General features: G+C 34.5%; 1 protein-coding gene across 3 annotated transcripts in view; it reads left to right on the top strand.

Moving 5' to 3' along the window:
- Zw10 (Zeste-white 10 kinetochore protein) overlaps positions 1–19,383 on the top strand; it is a 98,505-nt gene that overhangs the window by 57,562 nt on the left and 21,560 nt on the right. For all 3 annotated transcript variants that reach the window (XM_081758534.1, XM_081758531.1, XM_081758533.1), the window contains exons 7-8: positions 10,702–10,908; positions 16,972–17,109. In XM_081758534.1, the coding sequence (XP_081614660.1) occupies positions 10,702–10,908; positions 16,972–17,109 (345 nt within the window). The remainder of the gene's footprint in view (positions 1–10,701; positions 10,909–16,971; positions 17,110–19,383) is intronic.

Consider the following 19,383-nt stretch of genomic DNA (forward strand, 5'->3'; position numbering starts at 1 on the left):
CGAATCGATACAAAATGTTTCTGTCACCAAATTAATGTGTGTTAAGTGTTGAATGCTTTACGTGAAGGAAGTGGCTGTGAATTACGTTGTGCATGTACTTGAAACGGGATTTGGTCACATATTTACATCTGATAGTTTTTGATTTGTTTACAGTAATGAGTTGCCATATTCTGTTTAAAATAATGTGTTGCCGTATTTTGATCTTGTAAACTGGTCAACATAATATTTTCATTTTGATGTAGTCAGGTTAGTTATTACATCGGTCTGAGTTGGTACGTAACTTTTAAACCGAACGCACTAATATTCTGAAGGAGTGGTTTGTAGAGTTGTTGGCTCTTCTGTTGGAGAGGATTCCTGAATAGTGGGAAGCTTAAGTTAATTTTGTTTGCTTCGCCATGTATGTAGATCCACTGTTTGCTGGCAAATTTTTATTTATGGTGCGTAAGATTTATTGAAGTTTCTGACCACATTCTCTCGAGTAAGGGAAGAATAATAGAAAATAGCGAAATAGATCAACCAGTATTTGGCCTACAGCTGAATCTTCTGAAATGGTTTAGAAAATGTATACAGTCTGTTGTAATTGTTGGTAATGTGATGATATTTTAACTAGGATAGTTATGAAAATAGTATCCGTTAATGTCTTGGGACATTTGATTTAATAACTGAATAGCTTTTTACTACTTTGTGAGAAAAGACAACTGTGATAAACCGCGAACCTTCAATATACGAATAGATACGACAAAGGACCGTCAAGGCAACAGAAAACTCATTAATTTATGAAGTGTCTTCCATTGACGAAACTTACTCGATTACTGTCAATCAGGGTTGTTTTGTTTAAAACAAGTGATTAAAACGTTTAAAACAAAGTTTGTGTACATTTTAAACATTTTGTTTTAAACACGTGTATTTTTTAAGACTTGTTTTAAACATGTTTATTTTATTTTATTTCTGTAAAAAAAATCTGCCAGAGAAAGAAAATTATCAAAAAGTGCTCCCCATTCAGAAGGCTTTTTTCTTCCCATGTGAATGTTTTGATTTCTCATGGCTTCAGCAGGTCAATGTGATGATTATCTTCATTTTATTCCCCGAAGGTTGGACTACTTGTAGAACCTTATATTAATAAATAAATAAAATAATTATCATGGAAACAAATTATTGTGTTGTATTCAGAAAACAAACAAAAGGTTATTTGCTAAATTGCGGTTCTGGAATTAAAATAATGCAGACATTCGTTGATACGGTACGTGTTGGTTCTCATTCTCCGTACAACTTGGAATCGTTTAACATGAATTTTACGGGAAGAAAAAAAGGACATTATTTGGAGCAAATTTATTAAAGTAACTTAAACTCCATCACATAAGAAAACGACCATACGAGCTCGTTGCAAAACGTGCAAGAAAGAGCTGTTGGTTTAGTTTAAAGAATGAAGAACCATTATGAAAAATGCAATGCTGTGAAAAAACTTTTAAACCCAAACTAATGGTAAAAATGTTGATCAGAAAATTGTTTCTGATGATTCTAAAGTCAGTGATGTGGTTGACATGCAATTGGGAACTTCAGATAAAAATTAATTTTGTATCAACAATATCTTTTTCATTATATTATGAAAATTTTATTTCGTCTCTCTTCCCCATCTCAGTTCTAAATTTTCTTCAAAACTTTACACCTTGGCATAGCTTGTATGAAGATACCAGGCGAGAAAGCGCAAGGTATGGCAGTCGCCCGCGTAACTAACTATTAAAGTGTGATACTTATTGTAACATCAGTGCCGAACGTCAGTCTCTGGAACAATTTGATCTCAATTTGTTCGTCTGTCTGTATGTATGCACCACGCTACAGGGCGCAGTTTTCGGTCTTTTAACATTAAATTTTGAGAGTAGAGGCACGAGACATCGGAATTTGCTGCTGAGATTTTGACTGCGAACCGACTTAAAATTTCAAAATTAGTGGTTCGGATCCCACTTTAAACCAAAAGCCCTGTTTCATATAGCCTTGCTACTGATACAAGACTGTGATCAATCAAACTAATTTTATGCGATTCGTACAAACTTCTGTTGCGCGATAAATTTGACTCTACCTCAATTTTTATAAGATATTTTTAGATATGGAGCATTCAAAGCACAAGGGATCCAAATCCATTTTCAGAAAGGTTCACTTTTCTTCAGCAAACGTGGTATCTTTGTAGCCAAGGATACAAAATAAATGAAACAAAACCATGTGAAGTGTGTGGACTAGAGTTTCATAGAATAACCGCTAGACAAGGACGTTAATAGTGGAGGAGGAGGGCTAATTTCCTCCCTTCTTGCTCATAAATTTAAGATATTAACGTTTTATTGTGTATGCTACAACGTGGGAATGATTATTCTCTGTTTCACCTTATGAAGAACTAGCAGCGTTCACCCCGCTTCGCTGCGGTCACCCCGGAACGCAATAAACGTTGTTACTTAGATAATTTTTACTTTTTCGCTTTCAAGTGATATGATAAAAACCATAGAAGATTGCAGTAAATGTTAACATTATATCGCCTGTCATTTATGTTAACCCGCCCCGCTTCGCTGCGGTCACCCCGGAACGCAATAAACTTTGTTACTTAGATAATTTTTACTTTTTCGCTTTCAAGTGATATGATAAAAACCATAGTAGATTGCAGTAAATGTTAACATTATATCGCCTGTCATTTATGTTAACCCGCCGAGTGACACGGTCATGCGGGTTGCATATAAATACGTTTATTTTTACCTATGATGAACTAACAAAGGATTTGTACGTTATGGACACTTGAATGGTCAATTATCTCAAGACACTGGTAATTAAAAATTAAAGTGATATGATAAAAACCATCTAGGGTCCAAATCCTAATAACCCCCCAAAAATGAAAGAAATTGGTTCAGCCGTATTAGCGTGATGAGGGAACAAAGGATTTGTGCGTTCTCTTTTATATATATAGATATAAAACGGAAATACGTCAGATGCGTCAAACTAGTGTAGCCAGTAGCAAAAAGTGCACTTTTCTGTAAGAAAAGATTAAAAACATGTGCATATAGTCTCGTACAACAAGGTTACGGTTGCCTCTATTCGTGGAACAACAAGTGGGAAGTGAATGACACAAGTCACTTTATGTAGATATTTATAACAGTATATTTAATTAAATAACTTAATAGTGTGTGTAATACAATTTTCTGTATGGCCAAACGGCAAAGCAGAATGAAAAGATTTTCGGTTTGTATTAGACCACAATGCCAATTGAGATTGTTATCATATTACTTTGATTATGACACTGTACCAAGAAAGAAAGAAAAAAAAGTATTTCACTAGCCACTCAACTTAGAAAGCAGAAATTCGCCTTTTCTTTTCTTTTAATAAGTAGATAGCCTTGCAATTTTAGTTGTTTATAATTCCTTCAGATTCTACAGCCTTCTAACATTCAATTTTCTTACACACTCCTTGATAAAAAAAAAAAAAAAAAAAAGGAATGCAATTCTATTTTCAGATCCAATTCTATCAATCAGTATCATACAGCGCCGTAACTTAGATTTTTTTCGGGGAAGGGGGGGCAATCATTAATACGCGCATTTGGTCCTCCTAGAAAAATTGTTTTTCTAATTCTTGGGCCCCCTCTTTCCATCTTTATCTTACACTTTATGGCTCCCCCGGAGCCTGAGGGTACTCCCGCACCGCAAGGTCTGCTGGGCCGTTAGTACGCCTCTGACTCCATTCCATACATGACAATTTAATTAAGGGGACAATATTGACAAACCTCAAAGCTATACGAATTAATATTATTTCTAGGACACCCAATAGTAGACATTTTTTTACTGAAATGAGCCCACGACTTATTTTATTTATCTTTTGTGTGCTGTTTTGTTTATGTAATGTAGTGAACTTGTTTGATGCTTCATTTATAATTTCATGTTCATATCGTATATCTAGTAAGAAAATTTTGTCTTAAAATGGGCCCCCTTCAAACGGCGGGGAGCTTTCCTGGGAGGGCAGTTGCCCCTCCTGTCCCCCTTCACAAGTTACGGCCCTGGTATCATATGTTTATTAAAAGTGTTAGGTTTGCTGATTTATTAGTAGAAAAACGAGCCGGTATAAAACCAAAAATGGTTTTGGTGAATTCAGTTAGTGACATAATTTAAAATGTTTTCCAAGATTGTGGTAAAAACAAATTAAACTGTAGAGTTGACTCGCGTGGCAGTTTATAAATTGTTCGAGTGTCCAGCGTAGCTAGTACGTTCAGCTAGCACAATAATATAAGTACTGGCAACCCTAACTGTAGCCGATGACAAAAGAAAAAGCATGACGCGAGTAAGATTGTCAAATTCACTCTTACTTAAATATCAGAGTATCGAAAAACTTTTTAAAATGCAGAAACTTTTGCAGCAGATAAACAAAGCAAGTAAGACTGATTGTTAGAGTAACAATAGAGGTATGCAAACTCATTCTTTATCAGTTAAACTTCTTACGATAGGGTAAGTTTGGCAACATGAGCTCAGTTGTTGCCACGTCGCTGGTCGTCGGAAGCGCTACGCATGACAGTTTTGATTCATTTTGATCTGTGCTAGTTCAGTGAATTTTTGGTGCGCGTATCTTCTGTTTTGTTTTATTTTGTATATTTTTCTTGTTATAGTTACTTCGTGTGTTATCTATTTTATTATTAGTGTTGTTATTAGTTAATTTTGTGTTTAACTGCTATAGTGCTGTTTTTGAGAGAATGACTGAAAATTCCCCACATTGTTATAAGAAGCAAAGAAAGAAAGGGAAACCTCTTTCTACTGGTGAGAAAACAATGTTATTAAACGTGTATTCATATTTTCGAAACCAGGCAGTGAAGGGGGGTATTGAAACTGTTTCAGAAGCAATGAGGAAGACCACTGAAGCAACATTAGTGGGAATCACAACTATATCGAAAGTGCGTCAGGAATTCCATCGCACTAAAGGAAAAGTTTCTACTCCACGCAAGAAAAGACCAAGCGACAATAAAAATACAAGGCTGGAGAAATATGACTCTTTTACCCAAGCAGCAATACGCCGCAAAATTCATAAAATGTATAGGGACAGTGAGCTTCCTTCTTTGCGGAAAATTCATCGTATTATTGTAGAGGACGACGACCTGCCTACTTTATCATTATCAACGTTGCATCATCTTCTACTTGACGTGGGATTCAGCTTTATGTCTCGTAAGCGCCGATCTCTGTTGATTGAGAGAGAGGACATTATCGCATGGAGGCATCGATATTTGAAGAATAACGGAGGCAAGAAGGTAAGTGCATTGTTTATACTGACGAAACCTGGGTCAACGCTGGCCACACAAAGTCAAAGGCATGGCATGATACTACTATCAAAACAGCTTGGAGAGAAGGTTTGTCCTCAGGCGTCAAGGCACCTTCTGGAAAGGGGGGGAGGGTAATAGTTATTCATGCAATGACTGAGAGTGGGTTAATTCCTGGAGCTGACCTTGTTTTTCGCGGCACAAAAACAGGCGATTATCACGGAGAATTAGATATAGCAAAATATGAACAATATTTCCAAGAAAAACTCCTTCCGAATGTACCACCAAATTCCGTGATTGTAATTGACAATGCTCCCACACACTCAGTAAAGGACGAAAAAATCCCAACGAAATCATGTAGTAAAAAAGAAATTGTGGAGTGGTTAAAAACTAAAGGTGTTGAATGTGATTCAAACTGGAACAAATTTGAAGTAATAGAAATGTTAAATAAGGTTGCTTCTAATATAGAAGTCTCCTATAGAATAGACCGTATTGCAAAGGAAGCCGGACATGAAGTACTTCGTCTGCCCCCTTATCATTGTGAACTCTTTCCTATTGAACTTGTGTGGAGTAAAGTTAAGGGCCATGTTGCTTCAGAAAATAAAACATTTAAATTGTCTGACGTTCAGATTTTGCTCGAGGAAGGGATAAAAAAATTAGTTCAGAAGACTGTAAAAACTATTTTGAACACATTAAAAATATTGAGAAAGAAATGTGGGATGCAGATGGACTGATCGAAATTGTACATGACAGACTCATTATAGATTTAAATAGTGATTCAGAAAGTGAAAGTGACGAAGAAGCAGCCAACAGTTTCAATGAAGATCAGGACCTGGACCTGGATGAAGACGATTTGGGTGTTTCTTGCTCCGAGAGTAAATTACGTATGGTAAGAACTTAAACTTCTTCTTCTTCTTTTATTTTTATTATTATTATTATTATTATTATTATTATTATTATTATTATTATTGAGTCGCTTACCGCTGCGCTGTTTGGTTTATGTTCTTGTTTTCTCTCTCTCTCTTTCTCTCTCTTTCAAATCGGCCTCCTCATACTCATTATAAGTGGCAACGTCGCGCTCGTTGAACGTCATTTCCGTTTTATATTCTTCATAAGGTGAAACAGAGAATAGCAAGTCAAGCTCCGAATGCCATAGTCAATGATGCATAATTACGTTAAAAAGAAAAACTATGACAAGATGCAATCTCGAATTTTATATGATTGCCGCTAGAGAAAGGCGTTCGTTTACAGGTCATCCGCCGCCTACTCTGAATTTCAGATTTTGGGGGCAGTAATGTAGATCTAGAAACTTTTAGCTGAGCAAAATCCAACATTAAAAATTTCAAGTCCTTACAGAGAATAAATACGGATATTGATCAGTTATAATCCATTTCCATTGGCCGTAAAGAGATATAGGCCTCTATTGCTCTCTTGTATATTTTTTGGCCCAAAGATTCCAAATGTGTCTATATTTTCGAATTTCGGTCCTGCTTAAAATTCTGGAAATTGGGCCTAAGCAGCTTTCCAGTTTTAGTCATTTGTATGTTCTCCGTATTTATTCGGTGTAAGGACCTCAAACATGTTCTGTTGGACTTTGCTTATCAAAAGATTTCAAAAACTGCCTTACTGCCCCCAAAATCTGAAATTCAGGGTGGGGATGGGGGCGGTTGCCCTTCTGTTCTACCGACGCCCCTGTCTAGCGGCTGTCATATGAAATTATCCCACGCCCGTTTGCATGATTTTAGTTAGATTTGTTTTGGACTCTTGACTGCGAAGATATTACGTTTTGAAATAGAATTCATTTGCTGAGCAAAACTGAACTGAACTTGAAAATCGATTTGGATCTATTGTGCTCTGAACTCCCCCAAAACAGTCAATTACGTAGGCTTACAGAGAATGTTCTAAAGTTAGCACAACATGAAGTGTGCTTCAAACATTACTTTTCGAGAATTTATTATTTTAAAATAATTTTATTAGCATCAGTGTTCTGAAATAATAATCAAATTTTGCAACAAAAATCTCGCTCGTCTCTACGAAACGCGAGCTTAGCCCTAAAGGCATAATTTTCAGAAGCGGTAACTCCGAAATGACTTGCTTTAGGACTAAAATAACTGCACAACCGTATTTCTGGTATAATTCTAGCCTTAAAACATATAACATGACTCCCTTTGCATTTGAAATTTCGAATACCAAGCAAAGATGTCCGCCATGATGCTTGATAACACCATCTGATATGTCATACCACTTCCAAGTTTCATTATTCTCCCTCAACCCATTCTCAACACACAAGTATGGTAAGGACTTTTGTTTGCCATGTATATTGATAGATTATGTGAAATCTCCATAGTGGGTAGATTTTAAAATCTACCTGAAAAGCTTATTACAAGCAAGAAAGTACTTATGAGTCACTGGGAAGAGGATGTAATAAAAGGGGGTCATGATATGTAATAAGTTGAGAGTTAGTAATCTATTCTGAAATATTCTGTACTCAACACAATGTAGTCTTAACCATGATAAAATAAATGAAAAAATTGGTTGCAAGAACAAAAAAGTCTTAATAAATACGTTATTACACGATTTTGAAATATGTTTAAAATCAGTTTTAAACTGTTCAAAATGTTTAAAACGTATTTTTTCGTGTGTGTTTTAAAACATGTTTAAAACATTTTGAACACCTTTTTCATGTTTTAAACACATGTTTTGTTCTTTTTGAAAAAAAAAAAAATTTTTCCAACCCTGTTGTCAATATATTGTTTCTCATTTTGCTCGAAAAGAGATTCAATCTGAGGATTTGTATACGTTCTGAGGAATTTATGTATTGTCTTATAGGCACATTGAGGAGACTGTATATTGCCATTGATCACCGGAAACTTACTTTGGGACGCTTCTTTTTCTAGCCTGATTTTAAATGTTCATCTGTTTTTTCTGCATGCGTCTCTCACTTTCAACATTGTGCGAGGACTGGCATGTCACCACATCATAGTTTTTTTTCATTATTATTTTTTTCAAAAAGTCCTCTTCCATTGCTACGTTGTCAGCAGCGAGGCTATGTGAAATGTGGGATCCCAACCACATAAGCTGGGAACTCACGCAAGTGTTTGTATCTAGTAGAAGTATAAGATTAAAGCTCAGAAAAAAATAGTTGGTGAAAACGAGACAGAAAGTACTCTGCAAATGTGACAGCTTGTTAATGTTCATTGCACTTACATGTTAGAGCAGCGTTTCCCAACCGGTGTGCCGTAAATGAGCCGCTGGTGTGCCGCGAGGAATCGAAACAATATTATTAATTTTATAGTAATGAAATTGCAAAACGTAGGGGAAAATGTATATTTGTATTTCACATTACTATGAATCTACAATTTTAAGTTTCATACCGGGTTACTGTTCTATACATTTCTAATGCTGAAAAAAGTATTTGTTATAATTGTTATGACCATTATCGCTTCTTTATTGTTGCAGACTATTTCGTAACTTGAAAATTTAAAATATCATTCAATCCTTTCGACAAATTACCTACATTTTGTTTTAAAAGTAAGAGAGGTTTGTTTGTTTGTTCGTTATTTAGTAATCTTCCTTCTTAGTAAAAGATTGGATACAGTTTTTAAAAAGAAAGCGTATTTTTAAAAACCTGAGTCCAATATTACATTGCAATTGTTTTCTATTTCTTATTAGAATGAAAAATAAGCATAATGACTTACCAAGGGGAAAAACCAGTGAAAGAGCTTTCTTCTCTGTGAGGAGATCAGTAATCACAGAAAACTACCACTGTGTTTTATATTTACAAATAATAATGCCTATAAGTGTGCCGCGAGAATCCAAGTAACACCCGTAGTGTGTCGCAACTTTAAAAAGGTTGGGAAACTCTGTATTAGAGTAATAAGCGTGCAGTAACTGTTTTTAGACCTGTGTATGTATCACATGTGACATACTTATAACTGTTGAATATACAAATAGCTGAGTGTAGCTCGAGTCGGTCTACAGTTCATGACTAGTTCATATCTTTGATAAGATGATGTGTCTTTGTTGTATGAATCGTCCAAGTATTTTTTGAACTCAGAATGAAAAACAAATCAATTACTCTCTAAATATCAATAGACTCTTGTAATGAAAGTATGTTACTGTTTGAAACATTTAAGTCGTGCAGAAGTTAATAATGAAAAATCAGATGATACAATTACGATTATGATTTAAAATCCACAATCTAATAATTAGCTTTGTAACGTCACAATTTAAAATAATGTAACATTTGATAAATTCTATATTTCAAACTTCTTCTTTATTTTTTAAATATCATTACTTGCTGCCTGCATAGTAGACCAGCAATAAGATCTCAGAAAAGCTCCATGTACTATTATTGCTACGGAAGCTGGAAATTGCATTGAGTTAGGTGATGAATGCGTGAATTGGTTCGAATTTTTGCTAACTTAGTGTGTATCTTGTATGTTTGAAATATAGTAACTGCAGTGTATCAGTAATTTGTTTTTCCAGACCACATTTTTAAGGTATTTACTCGCACCGTTCAAATGAAAAGGCTCAAAAACACGACATTTACACTTACCGTTCAAATGAAAAAGCTCGAGAATGCGTAGTCTATTCTCAATTGACACCGCTTTAAAATATGTATTTTTACTTGAATATTCTGTAATATTACCTATTGAAATATCTAAGTCGGCTGATTCTTTCCTAACAGCAAGTGCCACCTAGATTGTAACCAGAGTGAAGCACTATTAAAAACGCAAGAATTCCAAAATAAAGTCGAACTATTGGCGCAATACTTATTTGTTTGTTGTACTTTAATTCTTTTCTTAGTTGTTTAAATAGTATTTTAACGTGATAACGAGAGAATTAATATTGTTATTTCCTATTGAATTCCCACTTTTGAATTTTTATTTACTTTTGTGTGACGTAATACGTCGGTAGATTCTCTTATACGGTATTTATGCGGAAATTTCATTAATAGACTATAAGAATAACTAGATAACATTGAAACTTCCGCGTAAATATCGTATAACAGAAATCTGCCGACGTGTTGTCACACATAAAAGTAAATAAAAACAATCCATACACCTTCATAATACTGATATACAAAAGTGAAAAATGCGCAACTGGACCGGGAATCGAATCCGAGTCTCTGATTTACTGTGCTGATTCATTAACCACTACGGCAAGATCGTCCAGGCACAACAGAAGTTGATATATTCCATGTAGTGTGAATGGCTGAGCATTGTCCTTAAGAATATATGGCTGTTCCGGAAGCATAGTGGTCACAATAAGCCAAAAAGCTGGATTCGATCTCGGTCCAGTCTAGCCTTTTTTCACTTCATATTTCATTGAATTAGCGTCTATATAGGAACTGGTGTGATATAAAATCTGTTCTTTCCTCCATATTTGATAATGTATTGGTTATAATACTATTTTTTCTTTTACAGCAATATTTCATAACAACTGTATGTACCTGTCTCACTACCTGTTGACACTGGGTTTCGAATATAAGAATCGTTTCCCTCCTGTTTTGCGCGAGCACACAGCGACCTTTGTTGATTTGGTAACGGAAATTCGAAAATTGGGCACGGATATATTTCTCAAGCAGATGCAGCGTCAGAGAAAGCAGCTTTTAGAAATATTAAGAGAATCAGGTATGTTCTATATTGTAATACTGTACAGAGAAATTCTTGGTGGAAATTAGTAATTATCTTTCGCTATGTCTTTTTTCGTATATACAGTAGCTGAACTTTTGTAGTCAGGGCTGCTTCCTTGTCCAAGTTTTCAGTTAAGGATAGAGTTCGGTATGTTGTTCAGTAAGGTTATGTAATAATTATTCGGAACCACCAATGCACGCAAGACCTAGCAACAGTATATTCTGACATTTACCTAAAGATTGAAATTGACGCATTTGTTAGATCAGATTATTAAAAAAGATGCGTGAAAGACCTTGTTGATTGCGTCTGTAACAGTTTCTTGTACCTTTCTCCCACTCAGTTTTTCGCCTTGTTCTCAATCACATGAAGATCGAATCTCTTTATAAGCACGTTTTACACGTTTGATGCAAGAGTTCTAAAATTGAAATACGACATCTTGAAATTGATTTCTTGATCTTAAACATTTGCAGGGAAGGAAATAAAATTTCACTAAAATTTACCGTAAACTGAATAACAGCATAATTTCATATGAATAACAGCGAATGAGCAGACATTTGGTTAAGGCTAACGTTTGTAAGAGTATTTCACCCAATCACATAAGTGAACTACACAGAGAGAGAACGACAAAATTAAAATATTTGGTTTCGTTTGATGCAAATAATAATCACACGAAATATATCTGCACAAATGATATAACTTCAGTTCGTCCATGAAACTTAAGATAAAAATATATATACAAGTAAAACAATGGTTAGGTTTTGTCTTCGCATACGTGCTTAAGGTCCCACGCGGCTATATGATTGAAATTGTTATGAGTACACACCTTCAGCGCAGGAGACCCGGATTTGACTCTAGGTGGGAGCTCATATGTAATTTCAGTATTGACAATGCCATGCTTGATTATTATGCATTGTATATTAGTGAGTAAAAGAAATGTACATAGGAGACAACAACACATTTTTTCTTACATCATATTCAGTATAGATGAGATTTCAGTGTAAAAATTAAGATTGGTTCCGAAAGTTACGAAGGTTAAAGTTTACTACAAAATTAACAAATACAGGATTCCCACATTCTGGGAAATCAGGGAATGTCAGGGAATTGAAAGCATGTCAGGGAAATCGTGCATTTTGCGTAAAATGTCATGGAAAGTCAGGGAACATAAATGTGGAAGACAACTCATGAAGTGTAAATTATGTTTCTTCAAAACTATCACAGCAGTGTGTGAACCATTTTAGAGGAAATTCCAGAGTCTTGAGCTTTGTCTGTTTCCTGTTTTCAGAATTTCTCTCTCTCTCCCTTAAGGAATTTAATTGAGTCGTTGTGTCAAACAAAGCATTATGAAACTTGCTGACAGTGCAGTGAAGCTTCTTGCTTTGGAATTGACTGGAAATGAAAATTTACTAGAAATAAGAAAGGTGGACATTGGTTTTAAGACAGTGAAGAACTGAAAACATCAGAAAAAGATAAACTAGCTTTCATGCTTAACTGTCGAAACTTTTTGCACAATGAGGAAGGTTGTGGATAGGAGCTATCTGAAGTACAAACTAGTACGTGCTCTGTCAATTTTGGACCCCAGGTTACAAAAGAACAATCCAGAAATTGCTCAGACTAGGATGAAATGCATTCTACAGACTCTGCATGAGCATAACAGAGTATCTGATTCTGTACCTGAAAAACAAAGTATTAATTTATGTCTTTGTGCACTGAAATCTCGGGGTCTCTTGCAGTTGACTTCAGAGAATACGAAGAGAAGATAGGCACTTTCATGCAAAAGAAATTTCCAAGAAACAAGAATATTGCGATTTGTGGCATATTGTGAAAATATGTTTAATATTATTCCATGACAATACCTCAGTGGAGGGCGGGTTCTCAGTCAATAAGACACTTATTGTAGAAAACCAAATTGAAGATTCTCTGGTAGCACAGAGACGGGTGCATGATGCAATTATGTACTGTGGAGGTGTGGAGTCTGTTCCTATTGATCGAAGAATGCTTCTCTCAGTTCTTTCAGCGCAGAGACGCTGTGATGAATACCTTAAACAGAAACGAATCCAAAGTGCAGAGGAAAGTAAAATCAAAGGTGAAAAAAGAAAACTGGATGCTGAAGTTAAGAAATTGGAAGCAAAGAAGAAACAAATGGAATTATGGTACAAACAAAACGCTCTCTTAGAACAAGTTCAAGACCTGAAAGCAAAACAAAATTCTGTTTAAAAATGTAAATGTGAGGATTAACATGTCTCGGGGTGGTAACTTTAGGAGTGATACTATTAGGCTTAGGGGGGAGGAGGTAATTTGCAATGTTAAAGTATGTATTACTGCAGTGGTTAAACTTGTTGTGACCGCGACCCATATTAAATATTAAAACTATTTTGTGGCCCAGCTACTTTTATTCAAACACACATCGTGGTGCATTCCAAACCAATTAAATTTTGAAAGTCATATTTTTAATTTTTCCATAGAAAGGTAACTCAGAGCTAACAATATTTCCAACGTAATGCCCTACCCCGTGACAGATTTTGACTTACCCATTCTCTTTCCATCCTAATCCAGCATCTCCACTGATTGTACAATCACGAAAGAAAGTATATTTCCGTTGACAAAATTTCTTTTCCTAATAACTCAACAAAAAATAGCCTATTAGAGTACTGCTTTTGGCAAGTTATTAAGTTATAACTAATCTAAGGATAGCAACAAAAATATCCAAATTAATTCATTTGTTCCCGAGTTACTGACAAAAGAAAATTTGTCAACTGGCAAATACTTCCTTTCCCATGTGTACTACAAGGCAGGGCTCTGAGCAATTCTTACTCTTCACCTCATTAACAATCGCTTCGAATTTTCATTTCCTGAATGGTACTTACTTTATAACATGTGTTTTTGCATCAAAATAAAATTTTCATACTTAATTTCTCGCGACCCACAAAAGCATGGCCCGCGACCCACACTTTGAAAAGCACTGTATTACTGTATCATACATATATTATTATATACTTATGTTGGGCTATTCAAGACCTATGCCGTGTACTTAAACGCTGATTGTTTACTATTAAAATTATCCGTATAATTATTAATAAAATGAGTATCGAAACTCGTCTCAGGCCTATTTCAATCTTTAATATGCGTATAAGTCTCTGGGTAAATACACATACACATGACAACCACTAAGGTTCAGAGACGTCAACTTCTCAAATAATACAATCTTGTATTTTATGCTTTGTAGTTTCTCCAAGCTAACTACTCATCAAATGATACACACTCAAACCTCTTTAATCATTTAAAACTACTACCAGAATCTCAGCCACATATGGCTCAATTCTTACAACTCAACCTAATTTTCATTACAAACGTAAACATGAATATAGTTACGTCCTTCAATTGTTTTTGCTATAAATTAACACCTTGCCCGATAAAACGTACACTCATGTCCAAAATGATTGTCGCATATCTATAACTGACTTCTTGTAAGATTAAAATTTGATGATTTTGCAGGGTACTTTTAATACTGATACTATGTGTATAATCGGGAAATGTATATTTGTGGTGAATTTCATAGGAAAAGAATTGTAAATACGAAAATTAGAATGAGTAAAGCAAAATGTTGCTAAATGGACAAGAAAGTTTTATTTTCGTTTTATTGTTCTTATTTACTGCTTTTTTGACATGAAATTTGCCACATACATGTATTTGCCGATTGTACACATAGTAACATTATAAGAAATACCGGGCGAATTCGTTATCAAATTATATTCCTACAAAAACATATTTATAGACATGCGACAATAATTTTGGACATGAGTGTACGTAACATCTTATCGGAATACTCACCTAAACCCTAACAACTTACATGTTAAATTTTGTGTAAATAACAATTATTCATATGGAACATGTAAATGGTAATTAAAGGTGTGTGTTGGACGACTATGGGGATGAAGGAAGCCGTTAAAAAAGTGTATGATAGAACTTACCCCATACCTTCCCATTTTTGTCAGGGAAAACAAGAATTTGTGTCAGGGAAATTGATATTCACTTTTTTTTTGTGGAAACCCTGAAATACAAAATGTAATATTCAAAACATTTGTGCTAGGAAAAATAAAAGTAGACACAGCTTTATTATATTTGGTATCCACTGCTTGAAAATTTTGTTCATTTATTTAGTGATTTTCTTTTGTTAGTATACTGAGTTGACACCACTGCAAACCGTTGACTAGCGAAAACCCATCATGAGCATATTATCATGACGAGTGGGCATTTGGCAAGTTTTTAATCCTGTGTTTGTCTTTTTTGTTGATTTTATCCTATAATTTCCCACCACTTTTACCATAACGAATAGAAGTAAAAAGTTGAACACACTGGAGATACAGTAGAACTGCAATTATCGGGATCAATTGGGACCGGACCCCATTCGGCTAATCAAAAATTCGGATACTTTTTTTCTTCTTCTTTGAAAAAGGGTTTATTTTAATTAATTAATGTATGTATGTTGAAAATAGGAGAAAAAACTAGTTTTAAAGAAAAAGAGCTTTTAATTAATTAAATGAAAAAGCAACACTTTTACACGTTAAACGTATTTACATGTAAGCGACGTACAATGCTGTACAGTACATGTTTAGCTGCGCCTACGCTAGCTTCGCGGAGGGAAGGACAATAGCGCGCGTTGACAGAACCATTATTTTGCGAATCGCAGTACGTTTCCGTCTTTTTTCTGAAATTTTGAAAGCGATTCGGATAGTCGAAGTTCAGATAATTGGAGTTCTACTGCATAACGAACTTCGGTCGTTCTTCAAAGCGGAAAACCGCAACGCTGCTGTCGCACCCGGCCCAGTCTTGTCTAGGAAAACGAATTAAAGGAACATGATTTGCTGTACTTTTCCGCAATTCCATGGTTAACATTGAAACATTTCTAGTGATATGAAATTTTATGTCAAATGAAGGTTGCACTAAAAGCCCCTCACATTTTTTTTTCTCTGCAATATTATTATTATTATTATTATTATTATTATTATTATTATTATTATTATTATTATTATTATTATTATTATTATTATTATTATTATTATTATTATTATAAGGAATATTTAGTGTAGAAAACAAGTTGAAAGCTCCCTTATGTTTAGTTTCTGATACGTGTTACAATACCATCTTGTTTCGTTTCAGAATGTAAATCTGGATATAAAAATTCAGTTAAAAATATAAAATAAAAAAGGAAGAGAACCCTGGGAAGACATGAAACTTTGCATAAACTTTACGTATGTGATGCTCATTTCTATGAGAAACTTATTTTAAAGTGATTTTTTAAAATTATTGTAACAGGAGAAAAAAAAAAAAGAAACAAATTACACGAAATAAATTAAATGTAGTAACAGGCATTGTACGACATTTATTTCCAGGCTTACCATCACTTTTCACAATTTATCAGAAAAGCAGGAAATAAATTGCCTGTGAATAGAAAAGTTATACGGTAACCAAATCTAATAGGAGCGTTGTACAAACTAAGGCTGGTTAATCTAACTCCCATGACGTAAAAATGTCAAGTAGACATCAGAATGCGACATGTCATTCTTTTATAGTCTTGACCCAATCATGACAGTAAAACCGCGGAATTGTAGAAGGTTAAAGAAAGAGTTTTGCTTATCCAAGCTCGTATTTATTGTTTACTTTATCGTGATTTTTTTTTTCATACAAGTTTCAAACAATCTGTAACGGTTATATACATTTTAATGTTTGTTTTAATACTGTTGTTTACATATAGTGTATCATGTAAGAGAGGTGGTCTGAGTTTTAGATTTGTGCCAACCATTAAATGAAAATTAATGCAAGTAAATCCGATTAAAAAAAGTATTTGAAAATCGTGTAATATATCATTTTTCGTAATTGTTAAGTAGCGTAATTTCCTTCCCTTCTGTGAGTCTAGTTTATAAGTGGTTATTATTATTATTATTATTATTATTATTATTATTATTATTATTATTATTATTATTATTATTATTATTATTATTATTATTGGCCGCAACAGGTGCACAATATGTAGTGTCTCATCATTAGTCTTTTACTTCCTAGGTTTACACACACTTGGAGATAATCCTAAATTGCCATCTTCTGTAGAGAAAGCAGTACGCCAATGTTTACGTCAATTGGAACTGCTTCATACAGTATGGCAAAATGTTCTTCCAGCTAATGTCTACTCAAAAGCTATGGGTAAGTTGCATGCTTTAGATACAAAATAAAAATATTCTTTGTAGTATGAACTTGTCCAATATTTCGATTACGATCACGAATCTGTAGTTCAAATGTTGAAAACCTAGAGAAAGCGTATTCTAGACAAGTGGAATGTAGGATTTAAGTAAAGGACTAAGGTGATAGAATAATGATAATACGTCGGCTATTTTGAGGATGTGAGCTGAAAAATATATCAATTTTTATTTTGAATTCAGTAAATTGAGTCTGTCATCCTTTTTCATTAAATACGTTATTTTTTTGTTACCATAAAATCGAATTTTGGTTGTAAGACGTTGTAGTGGAAGATTAAGAAAATGCGTACTCACCAGTCATGAGTGTTTATACAAAATTATTCCTGATATTCTAGGCTCGTACGCGACTTTATTTGAAGGAAGATGATGCGTTAAAAGATGAAAATGTATAACAGAGGCGAAATTGTAAAGACACACAGAATAAAGAAAACAAACAACGAGGAATTTGGTAGTATGTTTAATTGAAATTTAGCATTCCTTTTCAGTACGGGGTCATAGGCGGGAGGCATACTTTATTTATTTATTTATTTTACATTGAAAATGATATAATTAAACTGAACAAGTGAAATGTAGAGGGAAGAATAATAAAATTGGAGGAGTAGCACCCCTACTTTTCAACACCGAGGCTGATGAGATGAGATATTGTATTTAAAATGGGATACGAACCATTACTTCGGGGAGGAGAGGCACGGTGGGTCATTGGTAGAGCGCTTACTTCTGGTGCGTGGGGTCTGGTTCGTTCCCTGGCCAAGTAAGTTTGTAGCGGACATCATCATGTCTGGGTTTTCTCGGGGTACTTCCGTTTTCTCCCACTTTCCCCTTTCACCAATTCTTCCATCATCATTCACTTGTCTGAATCATCAGTCTCCTTTAGCCTAAAGGGCATAATCGTGGGATATTAAACTGAAAGATTTCGAACCATTACTTGAATAAATAAATAAATAGAATAAGATAGTGTGTAAATTTCGCTGTCTGTAATAACACAAAATATAAGAGAATTTGGATAAATATTACTCATTATTAGTACACAAAATCAAGAGAATTACAAGAAGTTCATTAAAACTCCTGATATTCCAAGATTAATATAGAAAAACATTTAGCTAAATGTAACACTTAATTTACCGGGCAACACAGCTTAGTGGGGTTTATGAAGTAGCTTTTAGTTGTGATAAAATTCACACTGGTAACATAAAAAGAATATAAGAAATTGAAAGAACTTATAGGACATGCAAAATAGAATTTAGTCTGTCAAAACTAAAGAAAAATCATCACAAAACTAAAAGTTTTACAAGTGTAAAATAAAATCGATAATAATATAGTAAGGCGGGCTCTCGCGGCCCACAATATTAGAATCAAAAGACTACAGTTAAATTTAGATAGTGAAACTAAATCAAACATGGGATAATTCATTAAGTATGACTTGAGTTTGTCTTCGGAAAGGAAGATAATGAAAAATATATAGTCTGCCTGCGATGTAGAGGATCAGTCATGAGGCGTTTCACATGAACATTGTGAACAGTTACAGGAATGTATTGCAGACACACTACCGCTTAAAAGTTTTCGAACACCCCAAATTTGAGTGAGCATCTACTGTGGAACGTTTTTTTGGCTTACCGCCATGTGTCCTGTATTAAGCAGTGCTTTCCAATCTCTCCCTTATGGCGACACCCTATTAGTACAGACATTTTTACACGACACTAGTTCATTCGTTTTTCTCCATATATTAAAGATTTCGGTGTAGGATAGCCTCGCTTCATCAATACAGTACGTGAAGCCCATTTTTAGGTTTTCATTATACAATTTCGGTTTCACGTTCTTACGACATTAACCCTTATAAATTATGGCTTTTTTGTAGGTTAATTATAGATTTTCAGTGAAGCAGCTATTATCCTAGGATCATGGTTCGTACCTCATTGTCTTCAGAATAGAACAGCCTTTCGAACGGTACAATTCAATTTTCTCTATTATGCCCCTAAAGCGGGAAATTTTGAGGAAAAATGGGGATTTTTGTTTTAAAATATCCCTTTTTTAGAAAACCTTTTTGCTCCTCCTAACCCCCATGTGTTAACGCAGAGATCTCAAAATCAACTGAAAAATACTAAGGGGTATGTGTACAAAATTTCAGGCTTATATCTAGAAAAGTAAAGGAAAAAATATTTACGAGTGTGCTGAGAATATCCCCACAATACCCAATATTCCCATGTGAAACAGGATCTCAGAT

The sequence above is a fragment of the Thermobia domestica genome, chromosome 5 (assembly GCF_964235325.1).
Source record: "Thermobia domestica chromosome 5, izTheDome1.hap1.1, whole genome shotgun sequence".
In the NCBI taxonomy this organism is placed as follows: domain Eukaryota; kingdom Metazoa; phylum Arthropoda; class Insecta; order Zygentoma; family Lepismatidae; genus Thermobia; species Thermobia domestica.